Source organism: Rutilus rutilus, assembly GCF_951802725.1.
Source record: "Rutilus rutilus genome assembly, chromosome: 15".
In the NCBI taxonomy this organism is placed as follows: Eukaryota; Metazoa; Chordata; class Actinopteri; order Cypriniformes; family Leuciscidae; genus Rutilus; species Rutilus rutilus.
This window is the reverse complement of record NC_140220.1, coordinates 32,935,983-32,951,333: the sequence shown is the minus strand read 5'-3', so window position 1 is coordinate 32,951,333 and position 15,351 is coordinate 32,935,983. Positions and strand designations below refer to the sequence as shown.

At 36.7% G+C, this 15,351-nt stretch overlaps 1 protein-coding gene across 2 annotated transcripts in view; it reads left to right on the top strand.

Moving 5' to 3' along the window:
• Positions 1-15,351, top strand: part of fndc1 (fibronectin type III domain containing 1) — a 39,034-nt gene that overhangs the window by 17,395 nt on the left and 6,288 nt on the right. For both annotated transcript variants that reach the window (XM_084432862.1, XM_084432861.1), the window contains 6 exons: positions 21-136; positions 605-716; positions 804-1,148; positions 5,262-5,441; positions 11,876-12,112; positions 14,423-14,531. In XM_084432862.1, the coding sequence (XP_084288988.1) occupies positions 21-136; positions 605-716; positions 804-1,148; positions 5,262-5,441; positions 11,876-12,112; positions 14,423-14,531 (1,099 nt within the window). The remainder of the gene's footprint in view (positions 1-20; positions 137-604; positions 717-803; positions 1,149-5,261; positions 5,442-11,875; positions 12,113-14,422; positions 14,532-15,351) is intronic.

Here is a 15,351-nt window from a genome sequence, read left to right as displayed (position 1 = left end):
CTACACATTTCCATGTTCAGGCAAAAATGGACGGCCGAATCTGACAGCTGCAAATGGCAGAGTATCCTCAACATCTGATGAAAATGTAAAACCAAATGGAGTCCGACATATCACAGGTCCTGATGGAACGAAATGGGTGTGTTTACTTGCAGCGTTAATTATTGCTAAATTTGGCAGCCCTGAATAACTTAAAATCCATACAAATGTTGAATAAATTATATTAGTTTATTTACTTCTGGCAAATTTATTTTATGCACTTCTTTTCATATTCCAGTTTATAAACCATGAAAGATTTAGCATAAAGTGAGCCATGGCAGGATTGTTGCCCAGATAGTGACCCTAGAATGTAGCTACCCATTTCCATGACTTCTGTTACGTCTGTTGTATGGATACACTAATCAATCAGAGAGTACTGCAGTCCAAACAAAATTATCTTTAACGTAAGCAAAGACAGTCATGTGAATAGACATGTCTCTCTAGGCATGGAAACTCCACAGACAGGGAACCTTAGGGACACTTATTCAAGCAGGGCTGTTTGACTGTTGCCTCATTTTTTGTTAAAGAAAGATTTTTCTCCTTTATAAAGTTTCATTCACTCTTTTAGATAGTAGATCTGGATAAGGGTGTCCTAATGAATGAAAACGGAAGAGTCCTTCAAGATTCAAGGGGAAGACCCAGAAAAGTTATCCTTGGAGAGGATGGCAAGACTATTTTTGGTAAGTGGATTACCATTTTAATTTAATACAACTATAGAAATGAGCAGCATGTTTTAAACTGACTTTTATCTCTTTTTGCTAAATTAGATGACCAGGGCAGCCCACTTGTAAACCAGGAAGGATTAGCATTATTTGGTCATGGAAGGGACAGTCGACCTGTGATTAATCCAAGTGACAAGTACCTTACTGTTGGAGGAAAACCCATTGTGGGCTTGGACCGCCCTAAACCCAGGACTACAACCACAACTAAAACAACCACAACTACAACAACAACAACAACAGAACCTACAACAACACAAATGGTAACAGAAACATTGGAGCCGTCAACATTAGCTGCTGAGCCTACATGTCCACCTGGACTTTATTCCCGACTGGATAAGAATGGTTTCCCAATATTGGATGCTGATGGAATACTTAACTGCTACTCTGAAGGTGAGATGAACTCTTTGCAGCCACACAAAACTCATAGGGCCCTATCTTGCACCCAGCGCAATTGACTTTGTACACCGACGCATGTATCATTCCTATTTTGCACCCGCGCACAGCGGACTTTTCCCTCCACAGACGCACGTTGGTAAATTAGGGAATGAACTTGCGCTCCCGGAGGCGGTTCAGCGAAAAGAGGAGGCGTTTTCCGGCGCAAACGTTCCCTGGTGCTATTTTGCAGGTTTAGAAAACAATTCCGCAACTTTAGACTAGGTTTTTCCTGGTCAGTGGCGGAATTGTTTTCTAAACCCGCGTTGCGCATGTTATTCATATGCTATTTTAAGGGCGCATGCTTGGCCATAATGTAGCGTGTGCACAACGCGCATACACTTTGATTCTCTCATCTAGACAGAAGCAGCAGTTTTCATTTTTGCAAATCATACATTATTACAAGGAAAAATGTTAACACACGAGGGAAATCATTGTTGTGTCCATGAAGATGTGAAAAATAGGCATAAATCTAGCTTACACATTTACCCAAATTATTATACGCCTGTTTAACCGAAGCTAATTTGGGTGTGTTTCTCTCATCCCCATACAATGTCACTTCTCTGTGTTTTACGGCCCTGACGAGAACGTCGGTCTCCTCGGCTGTGAACCGCAAATCCGCCATTATAACAGCAATCCGCCGTTATAACAGCAATCCGCCATGGAACAAGCGCGCCTGCTTTTAAAGGGAATGTGAGATGACGCTCTGATTGGTTTATTTCACGTTACGCCCAAACCACACCTATGAATAATGAAGCTACTTCAGCAAGAGTCATTTATCCCGCCGGTATAATAGCAACAGCGCCCGAGACCCGCCCACAAAGTTACTTGCGTTTCGCGTTTGATACTTGCGTTTCAGATCGTTAAAATAGGGCCCATAATGTCCATCTCATAATGTTGTAATGTGCGTCAATGCAAGAAGTATGCAAAAGATACTGTTAAGATGGGACAGAAAAGTGTTTGGCTCAGTTTGTGACTAAAGTTGGCTCTTATCTAATGAGTCTTGTCACAGGCATGTAGTTAGTACCCACAAGACCTGATCCCCTGTAATTTAGAATCAGTATTCCAAGGATAATGTGAGTTAGGATGTACACAGTAAACCTCAAAGGATATCCTCCTGTTATGCCTGAATAACCTCTGCTATGATTTGAATCTGCCTGTGATCAGAGTTTTTGGAGAAACTCCTTTGTATAAAACTGTAATTTCAAAGGTTGATTTCCCCCTAAAAGTGTACATACTTGGTGTGTTTGTTTGAACATCCTGATCAGTCTGACAAAGCAACATTGGCCCAACCACTGGTATCAGTTTATCGTGGGATTATCTGTTGATAATTGGCCGTGTAAACATTCTGTTTAATAATTTGTGCATTTCTAGTTGGTGACGCTATTGGCAGAATTTATACACTGTCCATTTAAGGAACTGGTATAGAGACAGCAGATTTTTGGTTTTGGGAGGAAAGTCGGGAGAGTATAACTGTTTATTGAAAAAGAAAAAAGAAAAATGTAGGACTAATCATTGGTTGTTGGTTGTATTTTGAGATGTGGGCATTGCACTCAAAGTTGAAGTTTGAAGAAATTGAGAAAATTTGAGAAGCCTGGCATTCTTCACAATAAGATCTATAACATACATTTACAATATAGATGGAGTGAATTTCCAATCCATGCTGACGTTGTGTTTAAAAAAAATGTCTAGCTCACATTTCTATCTGAATGTGAGCTAAATCAGCCTGGTATCTGATGTTGTTGTTGATACTGATGAAGATGGTCTTGGCTGATTGTTTTGTTTACTGGCTGCCAAGCTTCAAGGAGTTTACTTTTGTTTTTCGTATGGCCATTTGTACTCCATTTAATTTCAACTTTACATGTGCCATTTGTTTGCTGTTGTTTACAAAGGTACATACATACATTCCCTCTTTTTAAGGGGTTCAAGCACATAGTGCTGAAACCCTATTGTAATTGTTAGGATTTTCAGAAGATCCACATTCCACCCTAAAAGTGATCAGGCAGACCAAACTGTAAGTCGTAGAGACTTGAAACTTTGAGGGATGGTAGTACCCATCCCCGTCTACAACATAACGAAGGCTCACCCCAATCGGCCTGACGATGGCACTACAGCGATCAAAAGTACAAAATCTACGCTACGGCTCAGGACCCTGTTCAAAATCCTGCCACGCCATTTACATAGTTTATATTAAATTTACATTATACTTGTCTTAAATCGTCGTTAATGTAGATGTACTGACTTCACCCTGTGCTGCAAGATACATTTAGTTTTACATTCATATACAGAAATCAGCTGTGTGGATGAAAATTGCTGATGTTATCGGATTTTCAGGTTAGATTCTCAATTAATTCAGTTAACGTATACGCCCTGAGGTAAATTTAACGCCCTGATTTAACTCATCAGCTCATTAGTAGATACTTTAAGACCAGAGATATTTGGGTCAGGAGTCATCGAAATGTGCACTGTTGATGTGCCTTCAGGAACAGGGTTGGGAAACTGTCTTATATCATTGGAATCCTTGGCTCAAGACAAAATTTTCCGATATTTTGGATTTTTTTTTAAATCTACTTTTGTGAACTTCTTATGTTTTAACCCAATCGGAACCAAACCAGTGCAGAAAGATTCTCTGGAGTCAAAGGCAAAAGGCAAGGCAAAATTTTCATTCACATTCACGATGGGACACCAAAATATTCAAAGTGGGCGTGGCCACTTTTACTTAAACGGCTATAACTCTTGAATGGAATGAGATAACATCACCAAACTCGTTACACCTATGTATGGGCCGAGTCTGTGGTCACGTGAAAAAGAATGTAGTGACTGGCCACTTGGTGGTGCTATATAAGGAGAAAAAAATATGCTAAAATGGCTAAAGCTACTCAACAGCCATTCCAAATTGTCTTGAAAACTAGCATGCAGTGTCTTTGTACAAGATGCCGTGATGGTCTATGACGGGTGGGGAACGTTGATCCTGGAGGGCCATTGTCCTGCAGAGTTTATGCACGATATTCATACCTCGTTCTGAACAACTTTGCCTGTAGGACCACTGCTCTCAATCAAATCATTCGTTAAATATTACAACCTCGATAAAAATCACTGCAGGACAGTTCTCTGTATCAATAATTATCACAAAAAAATTATGTTTTACCTAAGCATTACCCTTTGGATAGCTATAACAGGGTCATTCAGAGATGGGCTTGGCCAATTGTACACAAAAGCCGATAGTTTCTAAACGAAAACTCAGAACTTCACAAAATGATGCAAGCATTATGCAAAATATGATTCTAAACAAGAATGCAAACATTTATGGAGATTGGGCTATAGGTGGTGCTATAACAGTTATAAAGGTTTCAAAAACAATATTTCTATTGTAAATTACCTGAAATTGTAGAAAAGGGTATTTTTGTCAATGATTTAGGTGTTTACAGGCTTGCTATATAATATGTATTGTCTTACATTTGCGCTTTAAGGCCTTAAAGGGTTTGAACCCCATTAATTGCTGCTTGCAATTCTTAATTTTTCCATACTAAGTGTGGCTTTATAAGTTGCAAAGTGAAGATCTGTATGATTCAATCAATATGCTCAAACTTGGATGACCTTTCTGGAATAAAAACTAGAACTTGTTGTATAATCATTTGTTATGTAATTCGGCTGGTTTGAACACAAGACAGCCAATGTTGCCAAGTTGCATTCGGGGACAAGCTTGTTTACATACAGTTTTAATAATTACTTGGCTTGTCCCAATAGTAATCCCCTCATTGCGACAGGAATCCCTGGGCTAGAGTATATTAACCATAAAGAATAGAGCGGTCACATTCTCACTACTCTAACAGAGCAATAACATTCACTTAACTTTTAAAACAACATTGAATAAAGTGCTGTGCTAACTACAAAAGAAAAAGTAATTGGACACTTTTAGACACTTAACATGGCATTACTTTAAAATAAATGTAATTTGGCTTAATATTTTGTAATTTAATACATAAGCATCCAAATACTTTTGGGACATTGTGAGGTTGGATCCTGTGGACTTTTATTCTTCCTGTTTTTGATTGCAACTCTATCTTACAGATGAATATTTTGTGGAGACCACCACAATCCCAGTCCCACTTCCCACCACAACACTGGCTCCCACAACACAGACTCCAACAACACTGGCTCCAACAACACTGGCTCCCACTGTTGAGACAAGGCCTTTTAACAACACCCCTTCCTCTGAATTTGATGTGGCTGGAAAGAAACGGTTCACAGGTAATATATTTGCTTTACTACATACTACAACAGTTAGTACTCTGGTATAAAATGCTATAATCCCTTTTCTTATTGGTTCCAAACTCAACAATACCATGTTGAGACTGAACCACTCAGGAAACACAACTGGCCACTCACAGTTAATTTCTTTCCAATCACCACAGCATTTCCTGTAGATGTGAGGCACTGGAGAGTTGAATGGTGAATGTGAAGGAAACTTATCTGGCCTACAAATGCAGCTCATTCCCTTGGTGATGCTTGTAAGCAGCAAATAAAATAGTGCATACAGCTGACCTTAGGTAGGATTTATATGCAAATACTTCTTGTCCCTTGGTAGTGGAATGCTTTTCCAAGTTCATAAACATTTTCAAAAAAGAGACAACTCCTCTGTAAGCACTTGAATACCTAATTCATAATCAAAATGATTACAAAGGTTTCATGATTATCATTGCACTATATATTCTACTGTTGTGCACTGTCACAGCTCGTACACTTCTGGGCAGCTGCCCAACTTGTATCACTGCTAAAATTGTTGGTTCCTTAAGCCTAATCAATTTGTGTGTCTGGGACAGATTTTGACCACATTTAATGAAGGTGTAAATGCAAACATGTTTTCATTATTCACATTCAGCGACACAAGTAATAAATGAGATCACGCTGTAAATAAACATGTCACTTTGACAGACCGAGTCGTTAAAGTCCCGTGTTGCAAGTTCTTTTCATTATTCTGCTCTCGCAGTGTGAAAAAGACAACAGTCACACGCTCTTGTGATTATCTCACCCGATTCAAATTATTGCACTCTATTACACTTGGAATCTAATTTCTCTCACAATAGAGAGCGCTTTCAAACTTTTCACCTCATTTCTTCTCTTCTAGACCCATTAACATCCTTTACTAAAGGGTTTGCAAAGGGTATCCAATTTTGAATCATGCAATCCAGTCACACTGAAAATACATTGAAATGAACGTGTGAATGCAATCCAGCTAAAAAAATATATCAAGATATGTAACAAATGTTATTGCCAAGTGTAAAGGGTCTATCATACAAAAATGCGATTTGACCTCCAGGACAGTTGTGAAAATTGTGCCATATCAAGAAGTTACTAGTAAAAGTGTACACTATCGTTTAAAAGTTTGGGGTCTGTAAGATATTTCTTACAGTTTTTGAAAGATGTCTATGTTCACCAAGGCTGCATTTATTTGATCAAAAATACAGTAAACCATAATATTGTAAAATATTATTACAATTTATAATAACTGTTTTCTATTTTATTATTTTAAAGAGTAATTTATTCCTGTGAAGGCTAAGCTGAATTTTCAACATCATTACTTCAGTCTCGCATGATCCTTCAGAAATCATTGTAATATGCTGATTTGGTGCATAAAAACAATGAAAGAATATGCTTAATATTTTTGGGGAAACCGTGATGCATTTTTTCAGGGTTCTTTTGATATAATTTAAAGTTCAAAAGTACAGCATTTATTTGAAATAGAAAACTTTTGTAATGTCATAAATGTCTTTACTGTTATTTTTGATCAGTTTAATGCATCCTTGCTGAAAAATGTCTTTATTGACCCCAAACCTTTGAATGGTAGTGCATTGTAAAAAGGAAAACAAAAAGATATCTTTTACCTTTAGCCTCCCCATTTGGATCATGTTACTCTAAGTTTACCTTCTACTTTCAGAAGTCTCTCCGCTATGGCTAGAGTGTAACTAACCTCGTCAACCCTCATGTCCGCAACAAATACCACATATCATGTGTTGGTAGAGGCCATTTTAGAGGCCATTGACTTTACAGGCTCTCAGGATGTTTCATGTGGGCAGCTTCTGTAGGAAATATTTGAGAATGCCTGAGTGAAAGTATTTAGACTCTGCTCTATAAATTATGGCTGAATGTCTGTGGGTTTGGGCTTCCTTCCCAAATACTCCAAGACCCAGTGTGTGTGTGTTAGGATAAAGGTGTGTGCCTGAATGAGAAAAATAAGAAAGAACCCAATTTTTTTATCGGATATAGGCTATTAGGATATTGTTTCAAACAATAATTCACATTTCTTTAAACATTGCAATTGTATAAAATAATGCAATTGTTCCACTCAGCAATGGATTAGTGCAAAAATGATGTGATCCTATTCAACCTATGTTACCTGACTCTAGTCAAGCTTTTTCAAGTTTTTACCAAGACTGACTGTAATAGCCTTTCAACATCAAGTTCAACAGACTCCATCTTTCCGAACTTAAATCTCCACAAGCTATACACCTAGCTCTGGAACATTGTATCAGGTCCAGTTTGCATGCAGAGACTGTGCCAGTATCCAGATGAATTTCAGAAATGGTTATGCTGAGCTGGAGCTTTGGCTAATGATCAGGCAAATTTAGTTCTGCCCTCACTGACTTTACTATGGAAGCTTGTTTCCGCCACAGAATAAAACATTTTAAAAGATAATTGCGACTTTTTATCTCACAATTGTGAGTTTACATCTCGCAATTCTGACTTTATTTCTCAGAATTGCGAGATATAAAGTCAGAATTGCATGAAATAAAGTCGCAATTGCGTGTTATAAAGTCAGAATTGCGAGATATAAAGACAGAATTGCGTGAAATAAAGTCAGAATTGCGTATTATAAAGTCAGAATTGCGAGATATAAAGTCAGAATTGCGTGTTATAAAGTCAGAATTCTGACTTTCTTTCTCGCAATTGCGACTTTATATCACGCAATTCTGACTTTAGAACACGCAATTGCGAGTTTATATCTCGCAATTCTGACATCTTTTCTCAGAATTGTGAGATATAAACTCACAATTGTGAGATATAAAGTCCAATTCTAAGGGAAAAAAAGACGGATTTTTTTTTTTTTTTTTACCTCAGAATAGTTTATATCTCACAATTCTGACTTTATAACACGCAATTGCGACTTTATATCGTGCAATTCTGACTTTATATCTCCCAATTGCGACTTTATTTCTCAGAATTGCGACTTTATATCTCGCAATTGCGACTTTATTTCCCAGAATTACGACTTTATAACACGCAATTCTGACTTTATATCTCGCAATTGCGACTTTATTTCTCGCAATTCTGACTTCATATCTCGCAATTGTGAGGAAAAAAAGTCACAATTCTGACTTGATATCTCGCAATTGTGAGAAAAAAAGTCAGAATTGTGAGATAAAAATAGATCGCAATTATTATTATTTATTTATTATTCATTGGCGGAAACAAGCTTCCATACTATACAGTATCGCACTTGCAGTAGGGAAGTTCACTTTGCTATTGTAAGTATCTAAGCTCATACATATAACAAAATATATTTAAAAAAAAAATATATATATATAAATATATAAATATATATATAAAAAAATATATATATATATATAAATATATAAATATATATATATATATATATATATAAATATATATATATATATATATATATATATATATATATATATATATATATATATATATATATATATATATATATATATATATATATATATATATATAGGCTTCTATAGCCACGTTTTCAAATGTCTAATCAGTAGTTTTGTTTGCAACAATAATGTCTTTCAATTAAAGCAAATATTGGTATTTATATATTGAAATTAAATATTTATATGGGATTATTAATTTGAACAATTAATAATGATATATGTCATGGTTCCCAATTCCAGTCCTCGTGACCCACTGCTCTGCACATTTTGTAGGTCTCTCTTATCTGACACACTCAGTTCAGTTCATGGAGTCTCTCCTAATGAGCTGCTGATCTGGTTCAGGTGTGTTAAATAAGGGAGACATACAAAATGTGCAGAGCAGTGGGTCACGAGGACTGGAATTGGGAACCACTGATATATGTTATTAATTTGCAATGTCTTTTTGATTGACAGCCTTACTGACTGTTTAAAATCTATGGTTAACAATGCACATTGGTGTCAGGTATCACTGATTAAGGTGCATTTCTTTTAATGTATGTATTATGAAAAGACAGGGGTCACACTACCTACGTTCTGTTTTTTGGTAATTAGCCAGCAATCCAAGAACTCCTCACGGCTCCTCTAATGTGCTTGTCTTGGCAGAAATGTGACATCAACTTCTCTGGCTAGATACATAGGAAAACAGCAGAAGAATGAGAAAAACATTATTAGCCAGCTCTTCATTGTTTTATGAGGGAGGCCCTCAATGGTCCCTAGGTTGGTGATTGTAATGCATTTATATTGCAGTATTAGAAAATGGCTATGCCCAGCAGAACTCTGCGGGAAATAGAGATATAAGCACCATTTAGACCACTGGAGCCAGAAGCACTGCTGAGCTCTTCAAATTCAAAAGTATGATTATTAAAAGAACCAAGGAACCAAGCTGTGCCTGTAGAGAAATACTGCATGTTACAGGCTGTGGCTACAGGATTTGGCCTCATAATGTGAGTATTACTAATGGGTACAAGAGTAAAACTGAGTTGAGGAAGCGGTCATTACATTAGAATGATAGAGCCAGTGTATAAGATTGAGCAGAAGCACTTCAACATCAACATCTCCAACATCAAAACAATCTTTATACCTATAAAAACCAGCTCCAGGAACACAGAGAACACAACTCTTTGGTAAAATGTCTTATCCTCAATGCGTGGATAAATAAATCCTGACACTCCAGACTTAGGGCTGCACAACAGGCACATACTTACACATATGCAAGCCATTTAAACTGAGAAACATGTCAAGATAGACGCCTTAAATAAAACGACATGAGCTAAATGTGCTGATATCAGCTGAGAGAGGCTTCCTTCTGGCCCAAACCTCAGACGTGTCTTTTAATATTTATGGGTTTAATATGCTAGGGTGTTCTCTGCTCTCCAGATACGCCAAAAATCCACTATATTTCACACTGCTTCTGTTGTGTTTGCTCCCACCTTGGTGTACGACTGTTTCTGTAGGTGTGAATGCAGTGGTTGTAGCAGTTTCTGTGCGTATAAAAAAACTACATCAAAATGTAGCCCTGGAAGTTACATCTTGACTCTTCTTAGCATGCATTGTTCAGTTTTTCTCCCCATCAGTGGTTTCCTCTTCACACACTGTATTGTGGTTTTCGTTTCACCACCCGTAACGAGTGCACTCAATGCAGCTTGTTTTTGTGTGTGAGTCTCATTTGGTCACAGCGGAGGCACATGCACAGAAGTGTGTTTTTTGTTCTGTATCAGGGTTCAACATCACATGGAGCTTTTGATTAGGTCCAGGTGTGAATCTTGTGGCCCAATCGGACAGGGGTTTCTGGAAGTGTTCACAGCTGTGGATCCAGCTGGCACTGTGTGGAACGACAGAAATAACAAAATTTCATTGAGCCAACAGGAAAAAGTCTACAGCAAAATATCAACAATGGAAGCTTTTATTGTCTGCAACCACGAGCAAGCGTATATTCTTAAACTAGGACAACAAGCTAATGCAAACAACATAACAGAAATGAAATGTTCACTGAACGGTACTTCCAAGTTATTTGTTGTCTGTTTGCACGAACGTCCATGGATGTTTTGCAATCCTTTTTGTATTACTAGTTGTACCTAATAAAACATACAGATTGGAAGCCAAAGGCAATTCGTGTACTCTACCGTTTTTCCTCAGAATGGATGCATTCAATTGATCAAAAGTGACAGTAAAGACATTTAAAATGTTACAAAAGAATTTTATTTCAAATAAATTTTTATTCTTTTGAACTTGCTTATTCATCAAAAAATCATGAAAAAAAAAAAGTTTCCCTGTTTTCAACATTAAAAATAAAAAATGATTTATGAAAGAATGATTTCTGAAGGGTCATATGACAATAAAGACTGGAGTAATGGCTGCTAAAAATTCAGCTTTGCCATCACAGAAATAATTTCATTTTAAAATATATTAAAATAGAAACCAATATTTGACAGTATTACTATTTTTACTGTATTTTTGATCAAATAAATACAGCCTTGGAGAGCATAAGAGACTTCTTTAAATGTATTTTTTATTTTTTTATTTAATGACCCCCAACTTTTGAATGGTAGTGTATACATGATAAATTGAAAATCTGGGATTTGTTTTGTGTAAACCTTGGAAAAGTTCAAAGCAAAGAAACGTTATGATGCGAAATAAAGAATAAAAATGTATGATTGTGCACTATTTCTATTTGATTATTTGACTATTTATACGTTCAGTTCAAGATAATCTCAGATCATGCCGGAAAACATGATCTTCAGGTTTTACACAAACTTGTGCTGCTGCCATTAAAGCAATAGGGGGAAAACCAAATACTATAAGATATTATGACAGGAATTCAAATTTTCACTTAAATTGTCAAATGCTTATAATCTGTAATAAAACCTTTTAGTGTAGTGAAATTGTATTTGCCTTTCCTTAATTCCTCAATTCACATCTTTTGCTTTTCTCTTTTTCTCCTCACTCACCTCCTGCTCTCAGCTCCCTATGTAAACTACATCCGTAAGGACCCTGGAGCTCCCTGCTCCCTCACTGAGGCTCTGGAGTACCTGCAAGTGGATGTCTTAGCAGACTTGATGGAGAAGGACCAACAATCATTCAATCAAAAGCAGCCACCCAAAAACAAGCCCCATAACGTCACTGTGGTTGCTATGGAGGGCTGTCACTCCTTTGTGATTTTGGACTGGGCACTTCCACTGAAAGATGACATGGTGTCTGGTGAGTGACAGAGTTTTTTTTATTATTTAAAAATACTGTGAAAATTGACTTCAGTCTGTAAGTTACGCCACAAAATAGATAAAATAAAAATACAAGCTTTCTTTTGCATCTTATATCATTTAATGTTTGGCTTGATTTTTACTCTCAGAGTTGTTATATGCTCAGGATAAGTGGTTTTATTTACGGAGTTTCAGGGCCTGTCCACACGAACACGGGTATTTTCAAAACCGCAGCTTTTTCAATGCGGTTTGTCTGTTCGTCCAAATGCAGTATCCGGTCACTGAAACCAAACTTTTTTAAAAACTCCTGCCAGGGTGAAGATTTTTAGAAACTCCAGTTGCAGTGTGGTCGTGTAGACGGTGAAACTGGAAATTTTGGCTTGTGACGTTGGAACCGGAACCAGTAATAACCTTTTTTTCCAGGCTTCTGATCGGCTGGTTAGGAATGCTCTTGACAGCCCTTCATAGCGTGTTTTTGCGTTTTCACGTGGATGCGATCTTTTATAAAAAAAAATACCTGTGTACGTGTGGACTAGGCCTCAGTAGCTCTTTCAAACATACCAAAGGTGCAGTGATATGTATGAAAAAACCCAGTCCAATCGATATCAGTCTATGATGTTTGGTTTCTCATTCGACAGTGCGTAGGCCGATATCCCAAAAAAGCAAACGAATCATGTATGAGTCTATATGACAGCATCACTGAAAAAGATTTACAGCCCAGTTTGATTTCTATTCTTGTCTGTGTTTGGTTAATCTGTTAATTAGTTCAGTTCTGTCTTTCTCCGCCCCCAGCCTGTTCGTTTCCATGATTACTGATTTGATGTGAGTTTCAGTTCAGGTGTCTCGTTAATTACTCCATTTGCTGTCTATTTAAGCCCTGTGTTTCTATCAGTTCTTGGTCAGTTCTACATTGCATTTAGTTGGTTGTTCTGTTCATGTTTCTGAGATTGTGTTTTGGGGAGTTTTGAGTTTGTTTTTGAATAAAGCTGCCGCAGTTAGATCCTGTTTCATCGCTGCTGCAACCACCTTGTAACACATGTCAACAGCAATTTTATAATTTGAAGGTTTAGAAAGACAGCTATGCAATTTACTAATTAACTGCATGCTTTCCTCGGGTAGTAATAGCACAACATTAAAGAGGTGGTTCACCCAACATTGAAAATGTCTGTCATCATTTACTCATCCTCATGTCAGTCTACCTGTAAGATTTTATTTCTTCTGTGTAACATAAAAGATGATTCCCCCCACATGCTGAAGTACCCTGATCTGTAAAAGTGTAGTATGCTGAATTGTCTTACATCCTGTCTGGTTTTCATTTAATGTGCATTTCCAAACACAAAGCAATATATAACACTGCTCCCACATTATTGACCTTGACAGTTTCATCCTGATTCACACATACAGGGAGGCAGTTCCCACAGCCACTGTTAGTGTCATGATGTGATGTGTTAGGAGGTTGAGATACGAGGAAATCCCTGCCAACAGTCAACTGATAAAGTTGCTTAGATGAATGGTGCAACTTTTTCCGACACATGAAAAATAAAGTCCACATGCTCTTGAATAAAATTTTACAATGCAATCTCATGTTACTGCACAGCTTTTTTATACTGCTTTACACAGTTTTTACTAGACCTAAAATCATTTATATTTACTATTAATACATTTACAAATTCAACATATGTATTTATAATTTCGTATGTGCATATATATATACTACCACCCGAAATTGGGATCAGTAAGATTTATGAATCAGCAAATTAGAATGATTTCTGAAGGATCATGTGACACTGAAGACTGGCGTAATGGCTTAAGCTTTGCTATCACAGGAATACATTACATTTTAAAATATATTAAACTAGATTTTTTTTTTTTTTTTTTTTTTTTAAATAAATGTTCATAAGAGATTTCTTTCAAAGACTTACTGACCCTAAACTTTTAAACGGTAGTGTATGTAAAGTTAACAAACGATTGTTATCAACAGCTGAAATTGTTAACAGATCCTTGTTCTTTTAATAATCTCCTTTATTAAAAATGTATATTACTTTATATTTACTTTTTCAGTCATCCTCCCTTCTTTCATAAAGCTTCACTCCTGCACTGCCTCTCTCTTTCATTTTAAATGATGGAAAATACGCACACATGCTTTATATACATCCTGCTGCCTCGGCCCTTCCATGACGTAATGAAGAACTAGGATTATATTGAAGAATCCCTGCACAGACATGACATAATATGCTCGTTTATTTGAATCTGTTTGAATCTCTCGCATTTAGTGCATGGTTTAATTGTTCACTCTCTCTCTCTTTTATAGGCTACATGGTACACAGTGCATCCTATGACGACGTCCTAAACAACAGATGGTCATCCAGACCCTCAAGTGGAACACACCTTCCTGTTGAAAACCTCAAGCCCAATTCCAGGTGCGATCCAGCATATGACAGGACTCTTGCACACAGACGCAAACATATCCCATCAATCCATTCACTATTTTACATGCTTTGTGTGTTTGCATGTTTGTTGCACATTCATTCATGTGTTTTCTATTGTCTGCAATGATTGCAATTGAATACAAAGCAGTTTGCATGTAAAGCCAAAGAAAACTGGAACACGTTCTCAGTGGAGATCTTTTGGGAGCCTTCCTAAATCATGCTTAATCCAACAATATGCTGAAGGCTTGCTGGTATACAAAGCTACAAAATCATTTCCATTTCCTTTATTGGACATACATTTATATGAATGGGTAATTCATTTTCCCCTTGTTGTGCAACATCATCTAGGAATAGTTTTGGCGATGTACATTTTTCCAAACATCTTTTGCTAAGTCCATCTCTGACAAGATAACTGATCTAAGATGTAGTTGAATATGTTAAATAAAAGACAGGTTAAGTCATGCGAGCAAGGGACTAATATATAATTAGTAGGGCTGTCATATTACGTCATAACTCGTTGATGCATCCATTCAGTTTGACATATTTGTTTAATTCTGTCCTGTGTGATTTCTGAGTCTTTGGAGCAGATTGGAACTGATCAATCAAACCCAGATAGGAAGTTTGACAAAAGTAATTTGCATTATTTATTTATTTTATGGTGAAATTTAATTATCATCAAAGCTCGTCTTTTTTTTTTTTTTTTTTTTAAGATAGTATTATATTTATTTAGCAATGATGCATTAAATCGATCAATAGTGACAGTAAAGACATATATAATTTTACAAAAGATTTCAATTTCAAATAAATGCTG